The 22,226-nt window shown below is 37.0% G+C and overlaps 5 protein-coding genes across 8 annotated transcripts; 2 read left to right on the forward strand and 3 right to left on the reverse strand.

The window, feature by feature from the left end:
• Positions 1-111: 111 nt before the first annotated feature.
• Positions 112-3,260, reverse strand: LOC9321069 (protein Brevis radix-like 2). 2 transcript variants are annotated; one of them, XM_021031093.1, is made up of 6 exons: positions 2,770-3,260; positions 2,491-2,661; positions 1,813-2,192; positions 992-1,127; positions 501-892; positions 112-420 (listed from the first exon to the last, which is right to left on the reverse strand). In XM_021031093.1, exons 2-6 carry the CDS (start codon positions 2,617-2,619, stop codon positions 351-353), a joined length of 1,107 nt encoding a protein of 368 aa, XP_020886752.1. In that variant the 5' UTR covers positions 2,620-2,661; positions 2,770-3,260; the 3' UTR covers positions 112-350. The 2 variants fall into 2 exon arrangements, with proteins under 2 accessions (XP_020886752.1, XP_020886751.1); XM_021031092.1 differs by having other exon boundaries at positions 2,491-2,653; positions 2,769-3,260.
• A 3,298-nt stretch (positions 3,261-6,558) lies between these two features.
• On the forward strand, positions 6,559-11,186 carry LOC9321070 (polyadenylate-binding protein-interacting protein 4). Of its 2 annotated transcripts, none has more exons than XM_002882819.2 (15): positions 6,559-6,902; positions 7,550-7,676; positions 7,751-7,906; positions 8,004-8,140; positions 8,262-8,452; positions 8,858-9,035; positions 9,109-9,318; positions 9,392-9,492; positions 9,593-9,650; positions 9,753-9,783; positions 10,126-10,373; positions 10,470-10,628; positions 10,707-10,784; positions 10,893-11,000; positions 11,088-11,186. In XM_002882819.2, exons 2-15 carry the CDS (start codon positions 7,571-7,573, stop codon positions 11,118-11,120), a joined length of 1,794 nt encoding a protein of 597 aa, XP_002882865.1. In that variant the 5' UTR covers positions 6,559-6,902; positions 7,550-7,570; the 3' UTR covers positions 11,121-11,186. The 2 variants fall into 2 exon arrangements, with proteins under 2 accessions (XP_002882865.1, XP_020887917.1); XM_021032258.1 differs by having other exon boundaries at positions 6,626-6,902; positions 7,559-7,676.
• Positions 11,187-12,842: 1,656 nt separating this feature from the next.
• On the forward strand, positions 12,843-17,683 carry LOC9318932 (nuclear transcription factor Y subunit A-6). 2 transcript variants are annotated; one of them, XM_002882820.2, is made up of 6 exons: positions 12,903-13,210; positions 15,969-16,341; positions 16,440-16,522; positions 16,631-16,711; positions 16,798-16,968; positions 17,066-17,683. In XM_002882820.2, the coding sequence occupies exons 2-6, from the start codon at positions 16,044-16,046 to the stop codon at positions 17,378-17,380; spliced, it is 948 nt and encodes a 315-aa protein (XP_002882866.1). In that variant the 5' UTR covers positions 12,903-13,210; positions 15,969-16,043; the 3' UTR covers positions 17,381-17,683. The 2 variants fall into 2 exon arrangements, with proteins under 2 accessions (XP_020888646.1, XP_002882866.1); XM_021032987.1 differs by lacking the exon at positions 16,631-16,711 and having other exon boundaries at positions 12,843-13,210.
• A 347-nt stretch (positions 17,684-18,030) lies between these two features.
• LOC9318933 (putative F-box protein At4g17200) lies at positions 18,031-19,366 on the reverse strand. The gene is given in 2 exon segments (XM_021030252.1): positions 18,031-18,737; positions 18,739-19,366. Coding segments are annotated over 2 exon segments (717 nt in total). The 5' UTR covers positions 19,216-19,366; the 3' UTR covers positions 18,031-18,497.
• A 200-nt stretch (positions 19,367-19,566) lies between these two features.
• On the reverse strand, positions 19,567-21,576 carry LOC9321071 (exopolygalacturonase clone GBGA483). The gene is made up of 4 exons (XM_002884959.2): positions 21,223-21,576; positions 20,823-21,131; positions 20,217-20,732; positions 19,567-20,074 (listed from the first exon to the last, which is right to left on the reverse strand). The coding sequence occupies exons 1-4, from the start codon at positions 21,496-21,498 to the stop codon at positions 19,826-19,828; spliced, it is 1,350 nt and encodes a 449-aa protein (XP_002885005.1). The 5' UTR covers positions 21,499-21,576; the 3' UTR covers positions 19,567-19,825.
• Positions 21,577-22,226: the final 650 nt, after the last annotated feature.

The following is a 22,226-nucleotide window of genomic DNA, read 5'->3' on the forward strand; positions in this document are numbered from 1 at the left end:
AGAAAAGTATCAGTTTACCTACATTTTCATTTCAATAACAATAGAACTCATATGAATTTCTTAGAATTAAGCTATATACATTACCTTAAAAATAACACCAAGAAAATCCACTGAAAGAGTAAAACTAATACCTCTTTATAGATGTAAATGGGAAAGAAGAGAAAAGAGATCAACTAACAACCACCAACCAAAAGCACATGCATGCATTATCTGAAGCCGATGTTATTTCCATCACTCTGTAGCTTTTCTCCAAGTAAAAACATATATATATATATATAAAAAAAAAAAAAAAAGGTGTTTTGTTTTGGTGTGTCCGATTCCTCTAGAGAGCATTCAACCATCATCGGCCATCACAAGTATTGTTGTTGTATCCGAGCTCTGTTCTGCTCCCACCACAATCTTGCCCCAAACTTCTCTCGGCTACAACCACAGGAAAACGTTGTCAAGTGCTTGATTTTTTAAGGATTTTCTAAGGAACAGAGAAAGTAATGTGTTTTTACCTGAAGCGAACACGCCTAAGCTCGCGAGTCCCATCTGGTAAAGCTCTGATTGTGATGTAAACACCGGCTTCGTCCTGTTCCACCCATTCTGTTTCAATGTCACTTGCATTACTTACAGAGAGCTCCCCTGAATGATCTGCTTCTTCTTCTTCTTCCCTCGAGAAGCTACTTCTTGCAGACTCATCAACAGATGATGTCTCGGTTTTGGTTCCACTTATGCTTGAGAGTTTTGGCGTTGTAGCAAGACCAGATGAATCTTGGTGTCGACTTTGTGTTTGGGTTGTTGCTTGGTGAGCGATTGAGCCAGAAGAAGCGTAGCCTTTTCCTCGAGGGCCTTCTTTGTTCAGGGGTGGAGTTGCAGGACCGTTCTTGGTAGACTGAATTCGCGAGCTCTGCTATACCAAATTAAAACTAGTTAGACCTCAAAGAATCAAAGACAGGTTTTGATGAATGGATTCATGTGTGCAGAAGTGAAGAGAGAGAGTATATACCCCATCTTCAGATCTAGGAGGAGTTGGAAGTGGGACGCTCTGCTGATTGAACTGCTGTACATTGTATAATTCCATGACCTTGTCGAAATTCTCCGCCCACCACTTTTGAGCTTGCCATTTATCGAACATTTCACGGCTGCAAGCAATACAAGTTTGAAGAAATCAACATATTAGGAGCTGACTTAAGCATATATAATAAGGACTCATAAAGCAACCATGTTAACAGTCTTAGGTTCACAAAGCAACCATGTTAACAGTCTTAGGTGCAAAAAGTAAAATTTAGAAATATTAATCTTTGAGAGACAAAGTGTTCCTCTTTAATCAGACCATGAAGAAAGTTAGTTAGATCATCTTGCTCTCATTATATGTTCCACATACAAAAAGAACTTTACTAAATTCACCAAACACTTCCCCACACAATTTTCCTTGGGGAATCCATTTAAGTTCTGCATCTGATTCAACTACCGAAATATAACCCACATCTCAAAGACCTTTCTTGGCAAAAAGGATGAACAAGTTCTCATAACTATAACAAATGGATTGGGGACCACTTCAATTGATTCAAGGAAAATGAAAGCAGCAACAGTTTCCAACACAGAAATCTCACATAATAATATCCTAAATATCAACTGTACTTCACATTGCTTGTCTCCAAGAACCACACATCTCTATTTCCAAAATCAAATCAAAGAATTTCAAAACATTATGGATTAGTTCATTTCAGTTGAGTATCATCTTCAATATTCCCGATTGGTACCATCTTGATCAAGTCCAAGATCTCAACGTTATTTAGTGTAAATCCTACAAAACGGTTAAATTACCTGAAACGAATCCGCTTCATATCATTCCCTCCCTCAGGCAATGATACAAATGTGATGAGGACACCAGGCTCCACTTGAGCAACCCATTCCTTGAGCTCATCTTCTTCCTCCATGAACACTGTGGACTCTGTCCTACCACTCATGGATTCAGGTGTTCCTTCTCCACTCAAAAACCCTTTCAACCTTGACTCCATTTCCTTCCCCAAAATTTTCGGTGTTGAGCTACCACTCCCCGCTCTCTTGTACGCATAACGAAACCTCCCAGAATTCGAAGCAGCATCCGAATCAGCGTAGTTTCGGTTCTTATTCTGGTTTGACGACCCAGAACACGGTTTGCAGCTTTTGTAAGCACCTGATGCTTTCACTGCCATGTCTTTAATCTGAAGATTCACATACAAGAATCACATGGTATTGACAAAATTAGGTACACATAAGAAAAAAGAAAAACATTCTGAAAGTCACGGACTAAAGTTTGGCTTCTAGAGGTAAGAAAACTTATCCTATTTCGTTGAAAGATCAGAAACCAAACAGTACGCACAAAAAATGACTTGTTGATTTGCTCTTAGCTTCCAAACAGAAACCAACAAGACCAAAAAATGGTCCTGTCTCGGAGTTTCATTTCTTTTTCTCATTTGTGTTTTTCTCGTGAAAGTGACACAGAGGAAGAATGTTATCTACCTGTGACGTCAGGGACTTAATCGCCTGCTTAGACCTAGGAGTTCCGATAACTCTGTCGTCTTCTTCATCATCTTCTTGTTTCTTAGATCCACCATTGTTGGTGTTCGAACAAGCTATGCATGTCAGCATCTCTCTCACTCACTAAAGAGTTTCAATTCGACCTGAGAAGTTAGGAGAATGCAACCCAAGTCACATCTTCAGCAAAAAAATGATCAAATCTAAGAAATGAGAACCCTTTTCATAAAAAAAAAAAAAAAACTCATAATTTATACAGTACCTTTTTTGCAACAGTAGTAACGCACTTCACTTATACGACACTCGCTAAATTCGACTGCTTTTTGATTCAGAAATAAAACTCCACCAGTCAAAATGACGGCAAGGGAAAGAGGAGACCGTTGCGGCAGCGGAAAATTAGGGCACCAAGATCTGCAGATCAGACCTAGAAACGATTTCGCATTAAAAATTCTTTCTTTTTAACTCTCTGGGTCGGTTCCTTGTGGCGTGAAGCTCTCTTATCAGAGAGATTGAGTGAGATACACTCTTAAATCTGAACACTTTATGAAATCCAAAGCCGAATGCAGAAGCAAAATGCAAAAAAAGCTACGAATTTTGGGGAGAGAGAGAGAGAAAGAAAAAAAGAGAGGAACTTTGATATTTGGGCTTTGAGATCGTCGGACACTGTGAAAGTTTTGCGCACAAGTGTGGTGTTGTGTTCCTCCTTCCTAAATAAAAAAAAGCTCTACTCTTTTCTTTTTCTTCCTCTCTTCGGAGAAAAAAAAACACTATAGGCTATTTTCAGATTCGTCGTCTTTAACTTTGATATTTATGGATTATTATGACCAAAACCAACAAATTTTTGTCACGTTTTGATCTATGTTTTAGTTTTTTTTTTTTAACATAAAACTTTTTTTCGTCAATTCTTTTATCATTGACAAGAACAAGAATAAAGTAACAATTCAGTTTTACTTAAATTTCAATCAATTTGTTATTTCATTAGCAAACCTAACTATAAACTAGTATAGTCTTAAATTTTACAGCTTTGAGAGTGAAGAAATCGGACCAAGAAAATTTCAAATGTTATTACTATTCTCTTCTTTATTTCCTCTCTTGATTTTTTTTTTCTTTATTTTCTTTTTCTTTTTCTTCCTTTTTTAAAAGGACGATGTTGAGCAACAAATAAAACTATTCTTTTTAGAATTATGAAGCCCGTGCAAAATATCCATGGTGTGACCACATATTGACACGTGCATTTTTAAATGAATTTGGCTGTCTAATTTTGCACCCAATTAAAGAAATAAAAAAGGAAACGAAATAACTAATCCATTTTGTTATCTGTCAATTTTCTCAGTTACGAGTATTTCATAATTTAAGACAGTGACTCTGGGAAATGTGACAGAATCTAAATACTAGTCATTAGACCATTAGTAGTGACAAATGTGTTGGTGTGGATGTAAGTATTTTTTTAGTATTATAATTTAAAGCAAAATAGAAAAGAGAAAAATAAAGAAAGAGAGAGATAGAGAGAAAAAGTGTTACACCCGGGTGTAAAGAGAGATAATTTTTTCGTTTTTTTAATACTTACACCCCAAGACTCATATCCACCTGCTTGCCCCACTGCCCATGCTCTTAGCAGATTACTAGTTTTGTACAGTAATTACTTCTAATTTATTCAAATTCATTGTCGTTTTAATTAATTTAAAATCAACTGCATTCAAATATAAATGCAAAACCAAAAAAGGAATATTTACGAGTGTATAAATATGTATATAATGTCAGATTGGTCACAGGAGCGCCGTGAAGCAACGGGCGAGAATTAACTACACTCTATGGAATTTGTTACCATATAAACCATTTTTTTTATTCGAAATTTGTCACACTTAAAAAAATTTCATTTTAGTTCTATTTTCTTTCACTAATACAGCTGAAACAATATTCAATTAGAACAAAAGAAAAAAACAGATTTTACAGCAATGTATGATCAGATCGGATACTGAAAATATTAATTAATTTAATTTTTACCTTACCACGTGAATGATCATGTGTTTTCTTGTTTTTGATACTTATATAGTCTGATATTGTTGTTTCTCTTTCCATTTTAATGTTAGCTCGTATCTGATCTTATAGCTATAGTTATTATGACCTATCCGTTAAATTGGACATACTCGAATAGTCTTAAGATTATGGATTTTCAAGACTATGTTGCATTGATAATTTGAGATACAAGTTTTAAAAGTGTAAGGTTGCATCACCAATTTTTGTAGTGTGCATCATTTTAAAAATTGAATTTAGATTCCACCAACTAATCCATGTAACCATGTTTAAGTAATTTGATTATAATTCATCTCATACGCTAATTATTTCTTTTAGTGATGCTTTCTGATTATTTAATTTTATCAGTTATGATCATTAGTAATTTTTGCCTAGCTTTATGGTGACAAATAGTATATTGCACCTTCGAAACTGAAAAAAAGCATAAAGTGATTTATCAAAAATAAAACAAGTGATGATGAGACATGCAATGAAGCATGTAATATTTAGATTCAAGCTTGTTATTATTAAATAATCATTTAAACTTTATAGAGTTATTTTTCCAACTATGCCTATTAATGCTTTTCTTTTTCCCCAACCTTTCTGTTTCCTTCAAGGCTTAAGCACTTTGATTAAAAACCATTTTTCTTAGAAAGAAAGTGATTGTTTTTCAGGATTAGGATGGTTTTGTTCGTATCCAAACGAAGAAACGCACGACATGGGAGCTGCAAATACTCGAAGAAGCTTGACCTCACTCCACACAGAGGTTGAAGCATTAATCTGGGCGATGAGATGTATGATCGGTCAAGATAAAAGAGAAGTAGCTTTCCATACAGACTGCTCCGATTTGGTGAAGATGGTGTCTTTCCCACAAGATTGGCCAGCGTTCGCGACTTACTTGGAGGCGATTCAGAGCGACAAGGAGGAGTTTGATTTTTTTTCTTTATCGTTAATTTCTAGAAATTTGAATGTGAAGGCGGATAAATTGGCACGAAATGTTCGTATCCTACCGCAACTATCTACTTATGTAAACAACATTCCTCCACATTGGCTCATTTGAGCCAATCCAATAAAGCTGTTGACAAAAGAAAAAAAATTAAAAACCATTTTGAATGTCAAGTTAACATTATCCCCATCATTAAGCAAACCATACCCTTTTAAAAGTTCATATCGAATTTGAAGTATCCTTTGCTTCAGGTTATGCGTTTTACAAAACTCTTTATTCTTTGCTGATTTCTTTCCACAAATGAAATAAAGGTAAAAATTATAATCGAAGGCTTGATCCTTTATGTTTTATATGTGTGTTAAAAGACATAGAATGATCCTTTTTTTTTTTTTGACAAAAGCATTGTTGTATATACATATTACATAATATAAAAATTTAATCAGATGAAGTTGGAAAGCTAGACGTTCTTAATGGCTAAGGTAAGTGATCGATCAACGAGACTACATAAAAAAAAGAAAGACAATTTTTGCTATTCAGAAGTTGAACCCATAGTCCTGGCATGGGGCGGAAGTTAGGAGTGGGTATGGATGACTTGTTTATTGTGGAGGAAGATTACTGCATTTAGAATTAAAAGGCTCGCGTAAAAGTCTTTTCCTTTTTTATGTAGAACTGGAGACTCTATTGTGGACGATGAAGTGTTTAGTGGCGATCCCGATGACGAGCATACTCATTTTGACGGATTGCTCGGATCTTTTAGAGATGACTTCTAACTCGGAGGCGTGACCTACGTTTTCTACGGAGTTGTTGGATTTTGCGTATTACAGGGATTTACTTTCTTCGTTTAGTTTGAAACATATCCCTCGTAGTGGTAATACTTCTGCCAATCATCTTACAAAATGTGCAAGAGGTCGCGAGTTCTGTTTTTCTTATATAAGTTCGACAGTACCTAATTAGCTCTATCTACAATATAGTTTTTTTTAGTGAATTAATATATGTTTGTTGACAAAAAAAAATAAAGAAAAAAAGTTGAACCCATAAAGTTTCTCAAACTGCCTACAAAAAAAAAAAAAAGTTTCTCAAACTAGGTTGATAGACCAAGTTAAGCCCACTAAGGCCCAAATATAGTTTTACCACTTAGATGATCCGTACCCAATACAACGATCTGTTTCGTGTAGCTGTTCTTTCTTTTCATGATTTTGCTTTCCTGCGAAAATCAAAGAGTTAGCTCAGCTCCGATCATTCTCTCCGATTATCTTTCGCTCTTTTAGATTCATGGTGAATCGTTTACCGTCACTCTCTCCGCGTAAACCCTAGCTCTCTCCGAAACCCTAACTCACTGCGTTGGAAGCTAATCGAGCTCGTCCGTCTCCTTTCGAAAGCATTTCTTTAATAGGTCTGCAGAGGCGGTTTAGTTTCTTGATCGGGTTAGCTTTCTGAGGTAAAGATCATCTTCTTCGTTTCTTATATCTGGGTTTTTAGTTTATGTTCATTGCTTCTTTATTCATCCGCGTTATCGGGGTAGATTTTGGGAATTTGGTGATTAAGGTGGTCGATTTAGGGTTTGTTTTACTGGAATACCTAGTTCAAGCTCGAATACGTTGGGGATCCCATTTCATGATTGAATATGATTGTATCTTTGATTCACTCTAATGCCTTCCTTTTTTGCGTCTGTTTGTGCTGAAAACTCTTTGAATTTGTTTCCATTTCTTGATTGTTTGTGATGAAACTCTTTCGTTGTTAATATTCGCGTGCGGATTAATCGTTGAAATCAACAGTATCTTTCTTTCTTTCTTTCATCTACAAACGTTCTCTAGACTAAGAATCCCACCAAGTGTTGTTTATTTATTTTTCTGTAATGGCGAGGCTATTATTCACTGATTGTGTTTTCCTGTTAGATAGTAAATTAGTAATCATGGGTTTCAATGGTAACCTTCTATTTATAGTTTCCGCTTCAGTTGAGCAATTACGTATGTGATATCTAACAATGGCTATTTGATGCCACCAAAGAGTTCACATTGGAACTGAATTCTTCCGACTCATTTCCCTCTGAGACCTAACTATCAGACTTTATTTTTTCCTTGTTAGTTGAAACAGTCTAAGGCTGCAATGAGTATGCAACCTATTCCTCAGTCGAAATCTTCATCAAATGGATTTCCACTCAAAAGAGGTGAAAGAGACGAAGTATTAAATAAGGCAAATACATCTAATACAGGTTAGCTGTTGATATTCTGTGATTTATCTGCAATGTCATGTTCTGAGTCCTCATGCTTGTTGATATATATTCAGCATTCAATGGGGAAGTTGGAAGCTTGGAGAGGCCTTCGCTTGATCGGTTAGTGTACCTCTCAGCATGTTATATCGGGCATCATGTGGAAGTGCATCTAAGGAATGGATCAGTGTATACTGGTATATTTCATGCTGCTGATGTAGAGAAGGATTTTGGTGAGGCTCTGAATCAGAATTTTTTTCCTTATAGAGATGTAAAGCATAGAAAGAGACTACTTTTTCTTGCAATGTATAAATTGCTTGAAACTTCCAGGAATCATTCTAAAGATGGCATGTTTGATTAAAGATGGTACTTTACGAGGGCATAAATCCCGTTCCGAATTTGTCAGAAAGCCGCCTTCCAAGACATTCATTATTCCTGCAGATGAACTTGTGCAAGTTATAGCTAAGGTTTGCCTGCTTTTATAAACTAAGGGGAAATATTTATTGTTATGTCAATGTGTTATATGGCAGAGAGACTACTTTGAGTTTTGACATTGTCATTACTTTCTATCATTGATTTTGGTGTTAGGATCTCTCTGTATCCTCGACCAACATGTCAAATGCGGTTCAGGGTGAGAAACCTGCGGAGCTGTTGACAGACTCTTCTATATCACAGTCTTATCATGTTGATCGGGAAAGACAGCTGCAACCCTGGGTACCTGATGAGACTATTCCACAGGGTGCAGATTTGGAGAATGTGTTTGATAACCCTTGGAATAGGTAATATATGCACACATTCATATATATTTAAACTTCTTGTCAAATTTGTATTTATCGAATGTTTGGTATGTTGATTTGTCAGCTAGATTTTCAGACCACGGTTTCTTAGCTGAACATTTTAGATGAGAGATGGTGGGAATGAATAGATTATTTTTGTGCTTGCACTTTAGAAATTCAGTATATTCCTTTTGGAAAGCAATTCTCTTTCTATATCTACAGCTAGAATTCTATTATTTAGTGAAAGCATAAAGTATATTGTGAGGAAGAGCTCGTGTTGAATGTCTAAAAGATTAGGAAGAATAGTGTTTTGATAGTTATGTTTTTTATATATGAGTAATCTTTGCTGTGTGGTTACCTGGCTTTTCTGTTCTTGATACCTCTCAGCTGATCTGTTTCTGCTTTTAGGAAATGGAATCAGTTTGAGGTGAATGAGTCACTGTTTGGAGTAAAGAGTACTTTCGACGAGGAAATCTATACCACAAGACTTGAGAGAGGTCCTCAGACTAAACAGTTGGAAGAGCAAGCCCGGAAGATTGCGAGAGAGATCGAGGCTGAGACTACCCGAGATCTTCATGTAGCAGAGGTAATTTGGGGGTTTTGTTTTTGGTTTTTTTTTTTGTTGTTAAGCCCAAATTTGTAACTATTCATGCATGCAGGAAAGGGGCCTTCAGCTTAATGAGAACTTTGATTTTGACGAGGAAGCCAGATACTCCTCTGTCCGTCCAGTTACTGGATTTGGTGATAGTGGGTTTGATGAGGAGGACAACGCATTGCTGGATACTTGCAACGATCTGACTTTTGGTGGTTCATCTACTTCTGATGGCCAGAAGCCAGCTTCTAGTGGCAAGGGCTGTGAAGAATTACGGGTATCGCTGAGATCGTCTTTGATAGTAGTTAATAGCTGAACGATTGGTGATGTTGTCATTCATTTTCTTTCAGGGTGACAGTCAGTCTTCTCGGAATAATACAAATGTAGATCAAAGCTTCTCGACCTCTAAAGAACAATCCAAATATTTTCCTGCCGCAGGCAACAAGATCAGGTCTTCTTTTTTTTTTTTTTTTTTTTTTTCTATTAAGCTACGCATCTGGAAAATCATCTAAAATATTATCTCACATTGGGAGTTTCTCTTGGCATAATAGTGAGAGCCAGCTAGATGAGCGAAGAAGAAACAATAACCAAGAGTCACACAATAACAGAGTAATGTCAAGTCCATGTTGATTATGCCATTTAATCATGATTGCATTTTGCGTTTCATTATTTTTAACATTGGTTATTTGGCTTCCTTCTGTATCAACATAGTCAGCTGAGGAATCAACTTCCGGTCATGGAGGTATACACTAGTCTTTTGTTACACTGTTTTCTTTATCTGCACCCCACTATATTTGTTTAATTAGTTTGAACAACTGGTGTACACAGAAGTCTGAACAGGTTTTCTTGTTGTATACGAAGAACTACCTTTCATTTTTACAAGCATACTCCAGTTTTTCTTGATCTGATGCTATATTTATTATCACGTTATCTCAATGGACTACCTATGGTGGATTCTGTTAAGGTTGCTAAATGGAATTTAGAAATGTTCTTTTTACACAAGGAGTGGTGACCTGTTATGAAACGTCCATCTAATTAAGAAACAGGTTGTAGGCTTTATGTAAATATGTATTGTGGAATGTAGATATCAAAGAAGGTGCAAAATTTGGTGGTGGTGCAACCTCGGTGTCGAAGGCTGTTACTGAGAGAGAAAGAGAAGCCAGTCAAGTTTCTAGTAAAACAAAATCTGAAAGCTCTTTCGGGCAGTCGGCTTCTAGAAGTTCAGAAAGTCGCCCAGGTCCTTCAACATCAAGTCGTCCTGGGCTATCACCGAGCTCGTCAATTGGTTCTATGACCTCATCAGAAAAGTCCACACTTAATCCGAATGCAAAGGTTTTTTGTTTGATTTGTTCAAACTTGATACAGTGTTAACTGTGTGTGTGTGTGTGGTTTTTTTAAAACTAATTATGGGTCGTTGGGTCTGATCAGGAATTCAAACTCAATCCAAACGCGAAGAGTTTCAAACCATCGCAACCAGCTGCTGTGCGACCTCAATCTCCAGTTTCAGATGCCTCATTCTACTATCCTGGTCCTAGTCATGTTCCTCCTGTTCAGCAGATGCCTGGAATGCCGCCTGTTAATTACGGAGTAAGTTCCATGTGATATAGTATATTATATAGCCCAACCGAGTTATGTTTCTAAAACTCACCACGCGAAAATTGGCAGGTCCCGCCATATCCTGGCAACCAACCACCGATGATGTATCATCCTCAAACCTATTATCATCCAAATGGACAACCTCAGGTTTGACAGTAACACAGAAACCCTATTGAATCACTATTCCCACACACACACGAAAAAAGAAAAAACATCAAAAGTCTAATGGTGACTGGAATTGAAATTGTGATGTAGTATCCGCAGCAGCAAATGATGCCTGGTCAGCAGCAGCAAATGATGCCTGGCCAGCAGCAGCCTAGGCCAGTTTATTACATGCAGCATCCTCCTCCTCCTTACCCGCAGGTTATTATTCTTACTATTTTCCTCTTTCTTTACTATTTATGGTCCAAGAGCTAAAGCTTTTGGATGCTGAAATCTGTGTTTTAACAGGACATGCCATATCATAATAAAGGACGAGAGTAATTACTACTACCCGATGGTGATGATGTTGTTTTCTGTGAAGGAAGTGCACGAACCCCTTTCTTCTCTCTCTTCTTTCTTCTCTCTCCCTTACCCAATTACTGAAACCATTTTCTTCTCTTTTTCTAGATTCGCCTACTGATTTTGATATTTCGTGTTGAAAAACAAAAAGAACAAAAAAAAAAAAAAGGATACTGAGTGTACTCTCTCCTTTTTTTGGCTGTATCAGAGATATATAAAGTTTAGAGTTTAGGTTTCTCTCATGTGTCATCACTTCGTCGTTTGCATTTTTTTATTTTTTTTGTTGGTGTGTGCTAAATTTCTGGGTAATTTTGTTTTCTAAAACCCAAAACTGGAAAAGAAAAGAAGAGTAACAACGATTTTAAAGCACGCAAAAATATTCATCTTTTGGTGGTTACGTTGTAGGGCATGTTTTATTTAATAAGGGTCTGTTCTTTTACTTACTTGTCGCATGACTACGACTGAGATGGAGCAAAACGGTAAAAGCTATATCAACTGAACACGCCCTAAGACGTTAGACGTTGGTATATAAGTAGTTGGTCTCGCGATTATTATCATTAGGATTAATTTGATGCAGTGGATATGATTTGGTGGGCAACACATATATGTTTTAAGGTTCCACAAGAATCAGAAGGAACAGTACTTGGTTTACCTGTCGCATATAGAATTAGGTAGGTCAGGTAACTGCGTTTGTGTCATTTGTTTTTACTTTTTGACGAATATCTCATCAGCCAAACAGTATATGAGGGAAAAACATATTTATTTTGCTTTAAATGGAGATTTCACTTATGAATGATGATGGCTCACTAATCTTCATCTAGAATTCACCTTATAATCACTTAATTCAATTGCTAATCATGTTTTCAATGTATTTTTAACAACTTATTACGAAACCAACCAACATATATTACGGTGATTCTTTACAATAAACCAAAAAAATATTTATATTACGGTGATCCGCTATGGTAGAAACGGATAAATTTGGTAAGTTTTGTTTTGTCCACAGTTGAATTTGGTAAACGTAAACTCAACTACAATCAAATACCTTGCTTGTGTTGGAGAATGTAATGTTCATTTAAATGTGCGAGAAAAAGGGTGATTCCATATCCCATTGCTTGACTTGATTTCAGTTTCCTTTCACGCCAAGTGGGATTGGTGGGATTGTTGAAAGGCTACCTTATTCCTATTTAATTAGTAAATCTTTACAGTATTAATTATTATTTTTCTTAATTTAATTACATATTATAAAAATCTAAGTGTTCTTCAGTGTAGATTTATTCTCTTTAAAAATCCATCAGAAGTCATCGTTATTATTATTTTTATTTATTTATCATTATGCAGGAAAACCAAAAGCCCAGTCAAACAAAAAGGCAAGTGTGTGTGTCTATGTTGTGACGACGTGTTTCAACATCCAAACACCGGACGTGAATATCACGTGCACTCAAGAAGCGCGTGGATTGTCGGAACAGCGATGTGGCGGCTATGAATAAAAAAAAATATGGTTAAAAAAAGGTACTACAAATTACAAATGTGGCTCTCTCCCAAAGTGTTTTGTTTTGTTTTGTTTGTACCCACGTTTTCTGTTTTAACCTTAAAGCTTACTATTTTTTGTAATTGATAAAATGGGAGTATTCTGATCTTGATTATTCATTATTTGGTACTAGACAGAAAATATAAAAGAGGAAGAAGACAAGAGTGGTTCATGATCATAATGTAAACAACGAATAACAATAATTATTAACTAATGTCCAGCTAAAAGGTAGTGACATATTAGTGGTGGGAAAAAAATTGGTACTACTGGAGAGACCAAAAAAAAAAAAAAAGAGAGTTAGGTAAAGCTTTTTAGCCTTCTACTGATTTTAATTGATAAAGAGAGAAAAAAGAAAGAAGAAAGAAGCCATGTTTTGAGGAAGGAGACATGCATCATCTCAACATTGCATGATTTTTTATTTATCTATTCTCTCTATCTGCATCTTCATCAAATCCATAGATTCTCTCTGATTTTGTGTAAATTTAGTCGCTTTATTTGACTACTTGTACTCTGCTTTGGGAGGAAAAAAAAACCATTTTTGGTGAGAAAAATCTGAATACTTTCTTTGTTTGTTTCTTCTTTTTTTAGTTATGTTCTGTTTTCTCATGTCTTATGTCGATTGATTCCTGCTTTGCCGTTTTATTTCCCCTTCTCTAGTTATAGATAGTGGAATTGCATGTTTGTGCTTTCTCTGTTTTTTGATCTGATTTGTTTGGCCGTTAATTCTCAAAGTCTGAATCTTTACTTTCTATTTAGTATGATCATTGGATCTGCTCTATGGTTTCTTTCTCTTAGATCTCTTGTTTGTGTTGGAATATTGAGAGAAAGAAGAAAAACAATGCAAGAGACATTTGTCTCTTCTCTTGTAAAGAAGACAAGAACAAAAATAACTCTTTATTAAATCTGAAACTTGTTATTTTTACTCGACAAGACATACACACTTATATACATGTTTACATAACTGCTCCACGTAACCGTTGGTAACAGTTGTAACTTCTCCGACAAGTTACGTCTCTTACTCACACCCGTTCCTGGTAAGTCATATGTAACAAATTACATCCGTTGACTTTACATACAAACTAACACATATGATATTAGAAGATTTAATCATGGACTCAATTCTAACACTCCCTCTTGAGTCCTTTGATTAAATCCCTAATTTCAATCTAGGGATTTCAATCCCATAGTTTCTTCTTCGCCTCTGGTGCTTTGCCACTTCTCTGGTCAAATCCCTTTCACGACGATGCCATAGTTTACTAGTAAGCATTCCTTCTGTGTCTCCCTCTTGATCGGATGCTTCACTCATCGATTTTCCTCTTTCGTGAACACTTCTTCTCCACCTCGCCCTGTTTCGATTCTCCTTAATCGAACACAGCTCTTTCTTTTCTGCAGGTGCTGTGGAGTTGAATCACCTTATTATCCTTTGGTAACTTCTTGTTTTAGAAACACTCAACAGATTTCTCGCTAAACCCGGAATTAGAAACACCTCTTTGATGATCTTCTCTTCTTGGCTTGTCATCACTTGGATATTTCCCTTTTCCATGTCTCATCATTCACGTTTGATGATGATCTTTCTTCAACTGCACTAAACAGCATATGATCCTCATAATCTGTTTCTTCTAGGCTTAGGTACGCTCTCTCGGCCTTCCTAACCTTTCTTCACCACGTGCCCTGGCTTGTTACGTGCAGAACACCTTCTTTGCTACTTGTATTTGACGTTGCACACTTTTGACATTTCTCTTTCCCACAAGGCTTCTCCTTTGTCACCTTCAAAATTTTTTTCACGTGAGCTTTGTCACGTCTTCTCCGGTTGTTCTCGAAACCTCTTTTTTTTTTTTTTTCACTCCCTTTCTCTTAGGTGAGCTTTCTTTTTATTCCCTTTTTGTGTCCTCTTGATCACCAAATATGTGATCCTTTGATCACCATCACGTCTCTGTAACTTCTTGTGCGTGAATCTTCTCCACGTCTTCTTCGATTGTCTCTACAACAACCCAATGCTTCCTTTCCCTCTTAGGTAAGCATCTCTCCTTTTTGCTTGGTGTCTTCCTTTGATCACCATCACGTCACGTAGACGTCTTGTGCGTGAACATCGTCACGTCTTCTTCGGTGTCTTCTTTTGATCACCATAACGTCTCCATGACGTCTTGTGCGTGAATCTTCTTCACGTCGTCTTCGGTTTACTCTTCAACCGACTTATGCTCCATTTTTCTCCGAGGTAAGCATCCTCTTGTGCTCCATTTTTCTCCGAGGTAAGCATCCTCTTATGGTGTCCTCTTTTGATCACCATCACGTCTCGATGACGTCTCATCAGTTCCCTTGAACCTTTTTGCTGAGTAGCCTTGCACTGTTCTCCCAAGAAGCTTACTCCGTGTTGCAGTGTTCTTTACAATTCAACAACACCTTTTGATACTAAGCCTTGCTCTGTTTCTTACACAGGCGGCTTCCTCCGTCTTGTTTCAGTTGACTCCTACTTCGGATTCTCAACTTCATCAAGTGATGTCTTCTTTGCATCCTTGAACTTCACCAAGACCTTGTTGAACAAAGTTTCAGAATTCTCCTTCCACAACTCCAAATCCACATCCGTTTTCTCCGTTGCCTTTAGAAAAGATTTCCTATCTTCTTCATCGCTTTTGGAGCCTTCTTCTTGAAGGAAATGCTTGTGAATACGTTTGTGAAGGTTGATGGTACCCTATCTTGTCACCATCAATTTTTTTCTTCCTTCCCTGTTTCTTCTTCTTCTCCTTTTTTTTTTCTTTTCGGTTTCTCACCGTTAATTTGTTGTCTCCATCTTTCTCTTCTTCTCGCAGCGGAATTTTTTCTTATCTTTGTTTTACTTGGACAGGCTCCAAGACCAAATAAGCTCTGCTACCATGTTGGAATATTGAGAGAAAGAAGAAAAACAATGCAAGAGACATTTGTCTCTTCTCTTGTAAAGAAGACAAGAACAAAAATAACTCTTTATTGAATCTGAAACTTGTTATTTTTACTCGACAAGACATACACACTTATATACATGTTTACATAACTGCTCCACGTAACCGTTGGTAACAGTTGTAACTTCTCCGACAAGTTACGTCTCTTACTCACACCCGTTCCTGGTAAGTCATATGTAACAAATTACATCCGTTGACTTTACATACAAACTAACACATATGATATTAGAAGATTTAATCATGGACTCAATTCTAACAGTTTGTTGCTCCTTTCTTTGTGGATCAACAAGAATGGTTTTTTGGTGAATCCTTCCAACTGAATTCAACAATATCATGACTGTTTTTCTTTACTTGATGGGATTACAGGTGACTGAAAGAAAACCACCTCTTGTCTCTTGATGGATCTACTATGGTCTGGAGATTGATTAGTTATTTCAGACAATGCAAGAGTTTCACAGCAAAGAATCATTGTCTTATCCTGTAACTTCTTGGGAAAACTCTGTCTTCACCAACTCAAATGTCCAAGGATCATCATCCATGACCGATAACAACACTTTAAGCTTGACGATGGAGATGATGTCTACCCATTTCCCTGAGATGAAACAAACTGTTTTTCAATTGCACGACCATGATTCCTCCTCTACTCAATCCACTGGAGGAGAATCATACAGTGAAGTTGCTAGCTTAAGCGAACCTAATAATCGTTATGGCCACAACATTGTTGTTACTCAACTCTCAGGTCCACCACTTTCAACTCTTCTTCCCCCTGAATAAGAGCTCACATTGCGTCAACTGCGTTTAGTGTTAGCTGATCTATGGGTTCTTGTTTTGATGCAGGTTACAAAGAAAACCCGGAGAATCCTATTGGAAGTCATTCGAAGTCGAAGGTGTCTCAAGATTCAGTTGTTCTTCCTATTGAGGTTAAATACTCTATCCACCTTTGACCTTAATCTTGTAGTAGATGAGAATGAGTTTAAAGCTATATATATATACTATGTTAATGATGTCTAATGTCTATATGCTCTCAGGCGGCTTCTTGGCCTTTACACGGCAATGTAACACCACATTTCAATGGTTTCTTGTCTTTTCCGTATGCATCACAACACATGGTAATACACAATTGGAGCATCTCAAAATAATGCTGCTAGCTGTTGTTGTATCCTTATGAAAGTATTTGTTATGGAAATCTTTGCAGGTGCAGCATCCTCAAATTGGAGGGTTGGTTCCTTGTAGAGTGCCTTTGCCTCACAACATTCCAGAGAACGAACCAATTTTCGTCAATGCAAAACAGTACCAAGCCATTCTCCGCCGCAGACAGCGCCGTGCAAAGCTTGAAGCTCAGAACAAGCTCATCAAAGTCCGCAAAGTACGTTTTTATCTCTGTTGCACCACTCTTATAAATAGAACTACATAAAGTTTCAATTATTATGTTTAAGACCAATTATTTGTATGAAATTATGCAGCCATACCTTCACGAGTCGCGCCACCTTCATGCGTTAAAGAGAGCTAGAGGCTCTGGTGGGCGTTTCCTCAACACAAAGAAGCTTCAAGAATCAAAATCTTCACAAGCTCCTCCATTCTTGGATCCACCGCATGTCTTCAAGAACTCTCCAGGAAAATTCCGGCAACGGGACATTTCAAGGGGTGGGGTCGGGTCTAGTGGCTCGACAACATCTTGCTCGGACATAACCGGGAACAACAACGACATGTTCCAACAAAACCCACAATTCGGGTTCTCAGGTTATCCATCAAACCACCATGTCTCAGTCCTCATGTGAGAGGGCTCCGGCAAGTGGTTGATGAAATCATGACGGGAAGTCATCCTTGGCTATATCATTGATCCATTAAGTTTCTGTCTTTTAAAACTGCTTTCGTTCTACAATCTCTGCTGCAAAAGAAGTTGAAATCTTTCGACTATTATTTTCCATTATCTGTTTATTTTGTTTTATGTGATTGTTGCTGAGTTGTTTGATACTTGATTTAAGTTTATTAGCTTCGATTAAGTGCACCCACATGGATTTGTGATTTATGTATGTAATGTATAATTATTTGTTTGTAGAGCTCACTTTTGTTGCCCTTTATATAGTCCATCTTCAAACCAAGTTTCATGACTATAAATTCCTTGCCAAAACTTTTTATCAAATCAAACAATAGTTCCTTATGGCCACAACCTAATTATTAAGTAGACATTTTAAATCTCACAGACTATGCTACATAATCATATAAACCATATTTAGTAACAAGGCCAATCACATGGTAAACACTTTTGGCTTTTGTCAATGTTTAATTTGTAATTTACCTTCAGTTTCATGGGAAAACTTCTTGAGCAAACTAAAAGACTCCATGGGACAATGTTTGGTCATAGACTGGAGACGGTACCTTAGTACCATTTCAATATATATATATATATATATATATATATATATATATATACAGTATTCGAATTTCATCTTACATAACAAGTAATTTAGTTCATCAATTTTCCACCCCAAAAGTAACCTTGTCAAGAAGACAAAGCTATAGAAAAGTATTTTGGTCCTAAACATAAGGTCTCTGTAGTTATAACAGAACATCCCTCCAGAAAACGCATCAAGATGGTTACAGCAGCATAAAGCCCAAACTATAACAGCAAAGAAGAAACACTAAAGGAATGATCACAACCTTGCAGTACTAGCTTAAACATTATTGAATGATCACATAAACAAGTAAATCATGAGGCAGAAATAAGAATTGGGAAGAAAAATGAGGGAAAAGTTATTCAGAGAAAAGAGCTCTTGAACAAGGAGATGAATAATAGCAAAAACAAATTAATAATCGACTAGCAGCAGTAGTAGTCTTGTTCAAAAGGACATGGAAATGTTTAAAAAAGGAACAAATTTAAGAAAATGGAACTAACTAATCTATCTTCACTAAACTTGGAACATAAGAAGAGCACACAAGTGGGACACAATAAATGGAGAGAGTAAATCCAAATCTGTCAGGTTTCCCGAGATTCGGAGCTTCTCGGATATTCACAGATTTGAAGTATCCATATTGTCCAATGATGTGAGCTGTTTGGTAGCGACAAGTCTCGGTCTTTTTATATCCGTCTAGATCGAAAACCACGGCGACTTTCTTCTCGTCATCAATAAAGAAAACTCCCAGCTTCAGCATATAACTTAAAGCCAGTGAGTGGTCTCATATCCACTTTCAAAAACTTGCTCCAAGACAGCGCAGTAGGCTCGATCATCGTCGTAATCCAAATGTCCAAGCATATAGCATAGTTTTGATATAACACAGCTAGCTGCTCTTCTTTGACACAAGATAGAGACACAATCTCTTCATCATGAGAGTGAAACGGTAGAGGAAGACGCGGTCCAAATCTCTCTGCTGTAAAATCAAAACAGAGTAGAAAAACGGGAAGATGTGTTGTTTCTACGTCGTCCAGTCCCTCTCCTTCCATTATTAATTTTTCTTGAGCGTAAAAGTAAGTATTTCCCTTCAAAGACACGCCGCGTTGATAAAACTCTACATTCCAGTCCGGAGTGACATCAACAACCCTCCATGAATTAGAGCTATGATGGTAGATTTCGAACCCGATCGAAAACGTGTTTTTCGAAAGTGAGGTAGCCATCTATAAACCTCAAGATTTTGTGGTTACGGTTCTTGTCATATCCAAGAGCATACCTGTCTAGTCTGTGGAAATTGTTTCTGGGCTACTTGTATCCATCTCGTTTGTCGCAAATAAGAATTCCATACGACAAGTCTTGTGCTGTCTTTCATGACGCATAACAATAAGCCGTCACAGTGAAAGACTTTAGATACCTCGATCTGATTAGTACACTTACTTGATTTATAGATGGATCAACGAAATCTCCTTCGTTGTCGTTGGGGTTCCTTGGAGTAATGAACCCCAACAGAAATAAGGTTTTTAGCTTTCACCGGTGTGATTCAATGGTCGAGTGAATTTCCAACCAAGGCTGAGTGTTTAAACAACATCAATCAATTTCTTAACAAATAATTTACATAACTCTCGCATATTGCGAATCACACAATCATTACTACCCAATCACGAGTCACTCTTCAGGTGATAAACTCCAACCCTAAATGGACTCCATATTTTCTAGTACTAAATATTCATATAATTTTTATGTCAAAAAAATATTGCAAAACTTTATCATCGCACCCTAATCAAAGCGTCTTCACCAGATTGGATGGATTTATGGTGGACATGCGCCTTTAATTTAAGGACCCGTTTTAGCGACTTCAGTGCAAGCCGCTGGAACCAACTTTCCGGAGAGAATAGGCTTGATGTTAGAACATGCCGAGACAGCTGGTCCCTCTTTGCCGTTGTGGACCAAGTTGATGTCAGCGAGAGCAATATTGGTGCAAGGAACGCCTTTACTGCACATTAGCTTCACAGCCACCTTTGTTGCTGATGTACCCTTAATGTTCTTGATAGTCACGTCCGACAACTTCACTTTCGATGGTACCTTCATGTATATTAATTGGAGAGAGATTTATAAATTTGACCAATATATACATATACTACCAAACAAACCAAAATATATATATTATTGTGTCAAAATTTGAGTACTAGATAGTTTTATGTATAGATTCGATTCGGTTACATACCCCAGCTTTGCAGTGGCCATAAGGACAGTACTCTTGGTCGATGAGAACGGGGGTGCTAACATTGTCCATTGTGATATCTTCGAAAAGAATGTTGGAGGCGATACCGGGGGGAGATCCTGGCCATGTCTTGATGCGAACACCATTGTCAGTGTTCTTGATGAGGCATTTCCTCACAGTGACTCCTTTTACTGGTTGCTCATTAGGGTATCTTCCGAGACTTCCAATGGAAATTCCGTGTCCCGGTCCACATTCTACGTTCTCAACAATGAGATTTTCGGTACCATCTCCAATGGAAACGCAGTCATCTCCGGTTTTAATCTTTGCCCCTAATAAGTTGACGCCATTGGACCTTCCGATGTGGATCCCATCGGTGTTGAGACTCTCCGGAGGTGCATCAATACCAATATCCTCAAGAGTTATGTTTTTGCAGTTAAGGATGTTCATGTGGAAAAGTTTGCTGTTTGTTGATGTAATACTCTTAATTTTCGAGTTTGTTAGACCCGTGAATCGGATGTTCTGTTACAATATAATAACCCATATAATTATCATATTATTCCATGAAAATAATGTTTTTATTGTAATATGTAAAAAGTTGAATGTGCTTACGATGGGGAGAGAGTTGCATTTGCCGGTTTTGGCGCAGTCATTGGCCTTCCAAGCGAGGGAACCTTGACCGTCAAAAATGGCTCCGTTTCCATTCAAAGTGAAATCAGCGATGTTTTCGAAATCAATCCATCCGGAATGAGGTTTAGAGGTCTTGACCGTAGCCGGAGCCTTAAGATTGCCATTCAATTCCAAAGTGACTGGACCTTTGCATGGACCTTTGAACTCTAGGCTCTCTACCAAATACTCACCTTTTGGCACTGTAATCGTGCTCCCTGCTGCACATGCTTCTTTCCATGCAGCCGCAAATGCCTATACATGAATACACGTGACATTCTTTCTTAAACCATACAAAATCGTATATAATACAATATAGAGAATATATACAACATTTGGTACGTACCGCACTGTCATCAGTTTTACCATCTCCTTTAGCTCCTGATGCTTTAATATCAAGTGATGCACCGCCTGCTTTGGCTCCTGGTACTTTAACACCAACTGATGCAGCTGCATCTTTTGCTTTATCGCCAACTGTTGTAGCTGCTTCACTGACTTTATCGCCAACTGATTCAGCTGCATCTTTTGCTTTATCGACAACCGGTGTCCCGTTTACTATTGTGGTGGCCATAACCACTAATACCACAAGAAGCACTCCGCTTGCTCTGCGAAAACCCACCATTTTCTTATTCTCCTTTTATTGATTTTGTTTTTATTTTATTTTTTCTTTTGTTTATTCTTTTCTTTTGTTTTTGTGTTTATTGATGTTTTGTTCTGATGAATCCAGAGTCCGTTTTATAGAGGAGTAAAGGGAGATCAAAACCACAAACTCTTGCGTTGCTAAAAATAATTCCGAGGATTATGCTTAAGGTAGAAGAATGACCAATTCATGGAGGCCGATCCCTTTCTTTTTTTGACATCACTCAGAATATATTTAAATATATATATATATATATATATATATATATGTTTTAATATTATCATATTTTATAAATTTTTGACCAAAATCGTACTAAATATATATAAGGTACAGTATAGGGAATAATTCAAATACAAATTTATACATTCATGAGAGAATCTGCCTCTTCAATCTAGTAGTTTGAAGTTTTTTTTTTTTTGTAAGAGCATCTGCAATGCAAATCTCTCACCATAGTTTCTCAACTATTAAAGTAATAATAAAATAAGAAATAATAGTATTTGATTATGTGAGTCTCTAAAAAAAGTGGAGAGAGTCTCTCAAAGTCTCTCAAAAAAGTGGAGAGAGTCTCTCAAAGTCTCTCCTATGAGAGACTCTCTCAGCTTTTTTGAGAGACTCACATAATTAAATATTATTATTTTTTATTTTATTATTACTTTTGTATGTGAGAAACTGTGGTGAGAGATTTGCATTGCGCATGCTCTAAGGGCTTG

Source organism: Arabidopsis lyrata, assembly GCF_000004255.2.
Source record: "Arabidopsis lyrata subsp. lyrata unplaced genomic scaffold ARALYscaffold_3, whole genome shotgun sequence".
Taxonomy (NCBI): domain Eukaryota; kingdom Viridiplantae; phylum Streptophyta; class Magnoliopsida; order Brassicales; family Brassicaceae; genus Arabidopsis; species Arabidopsis lyrata.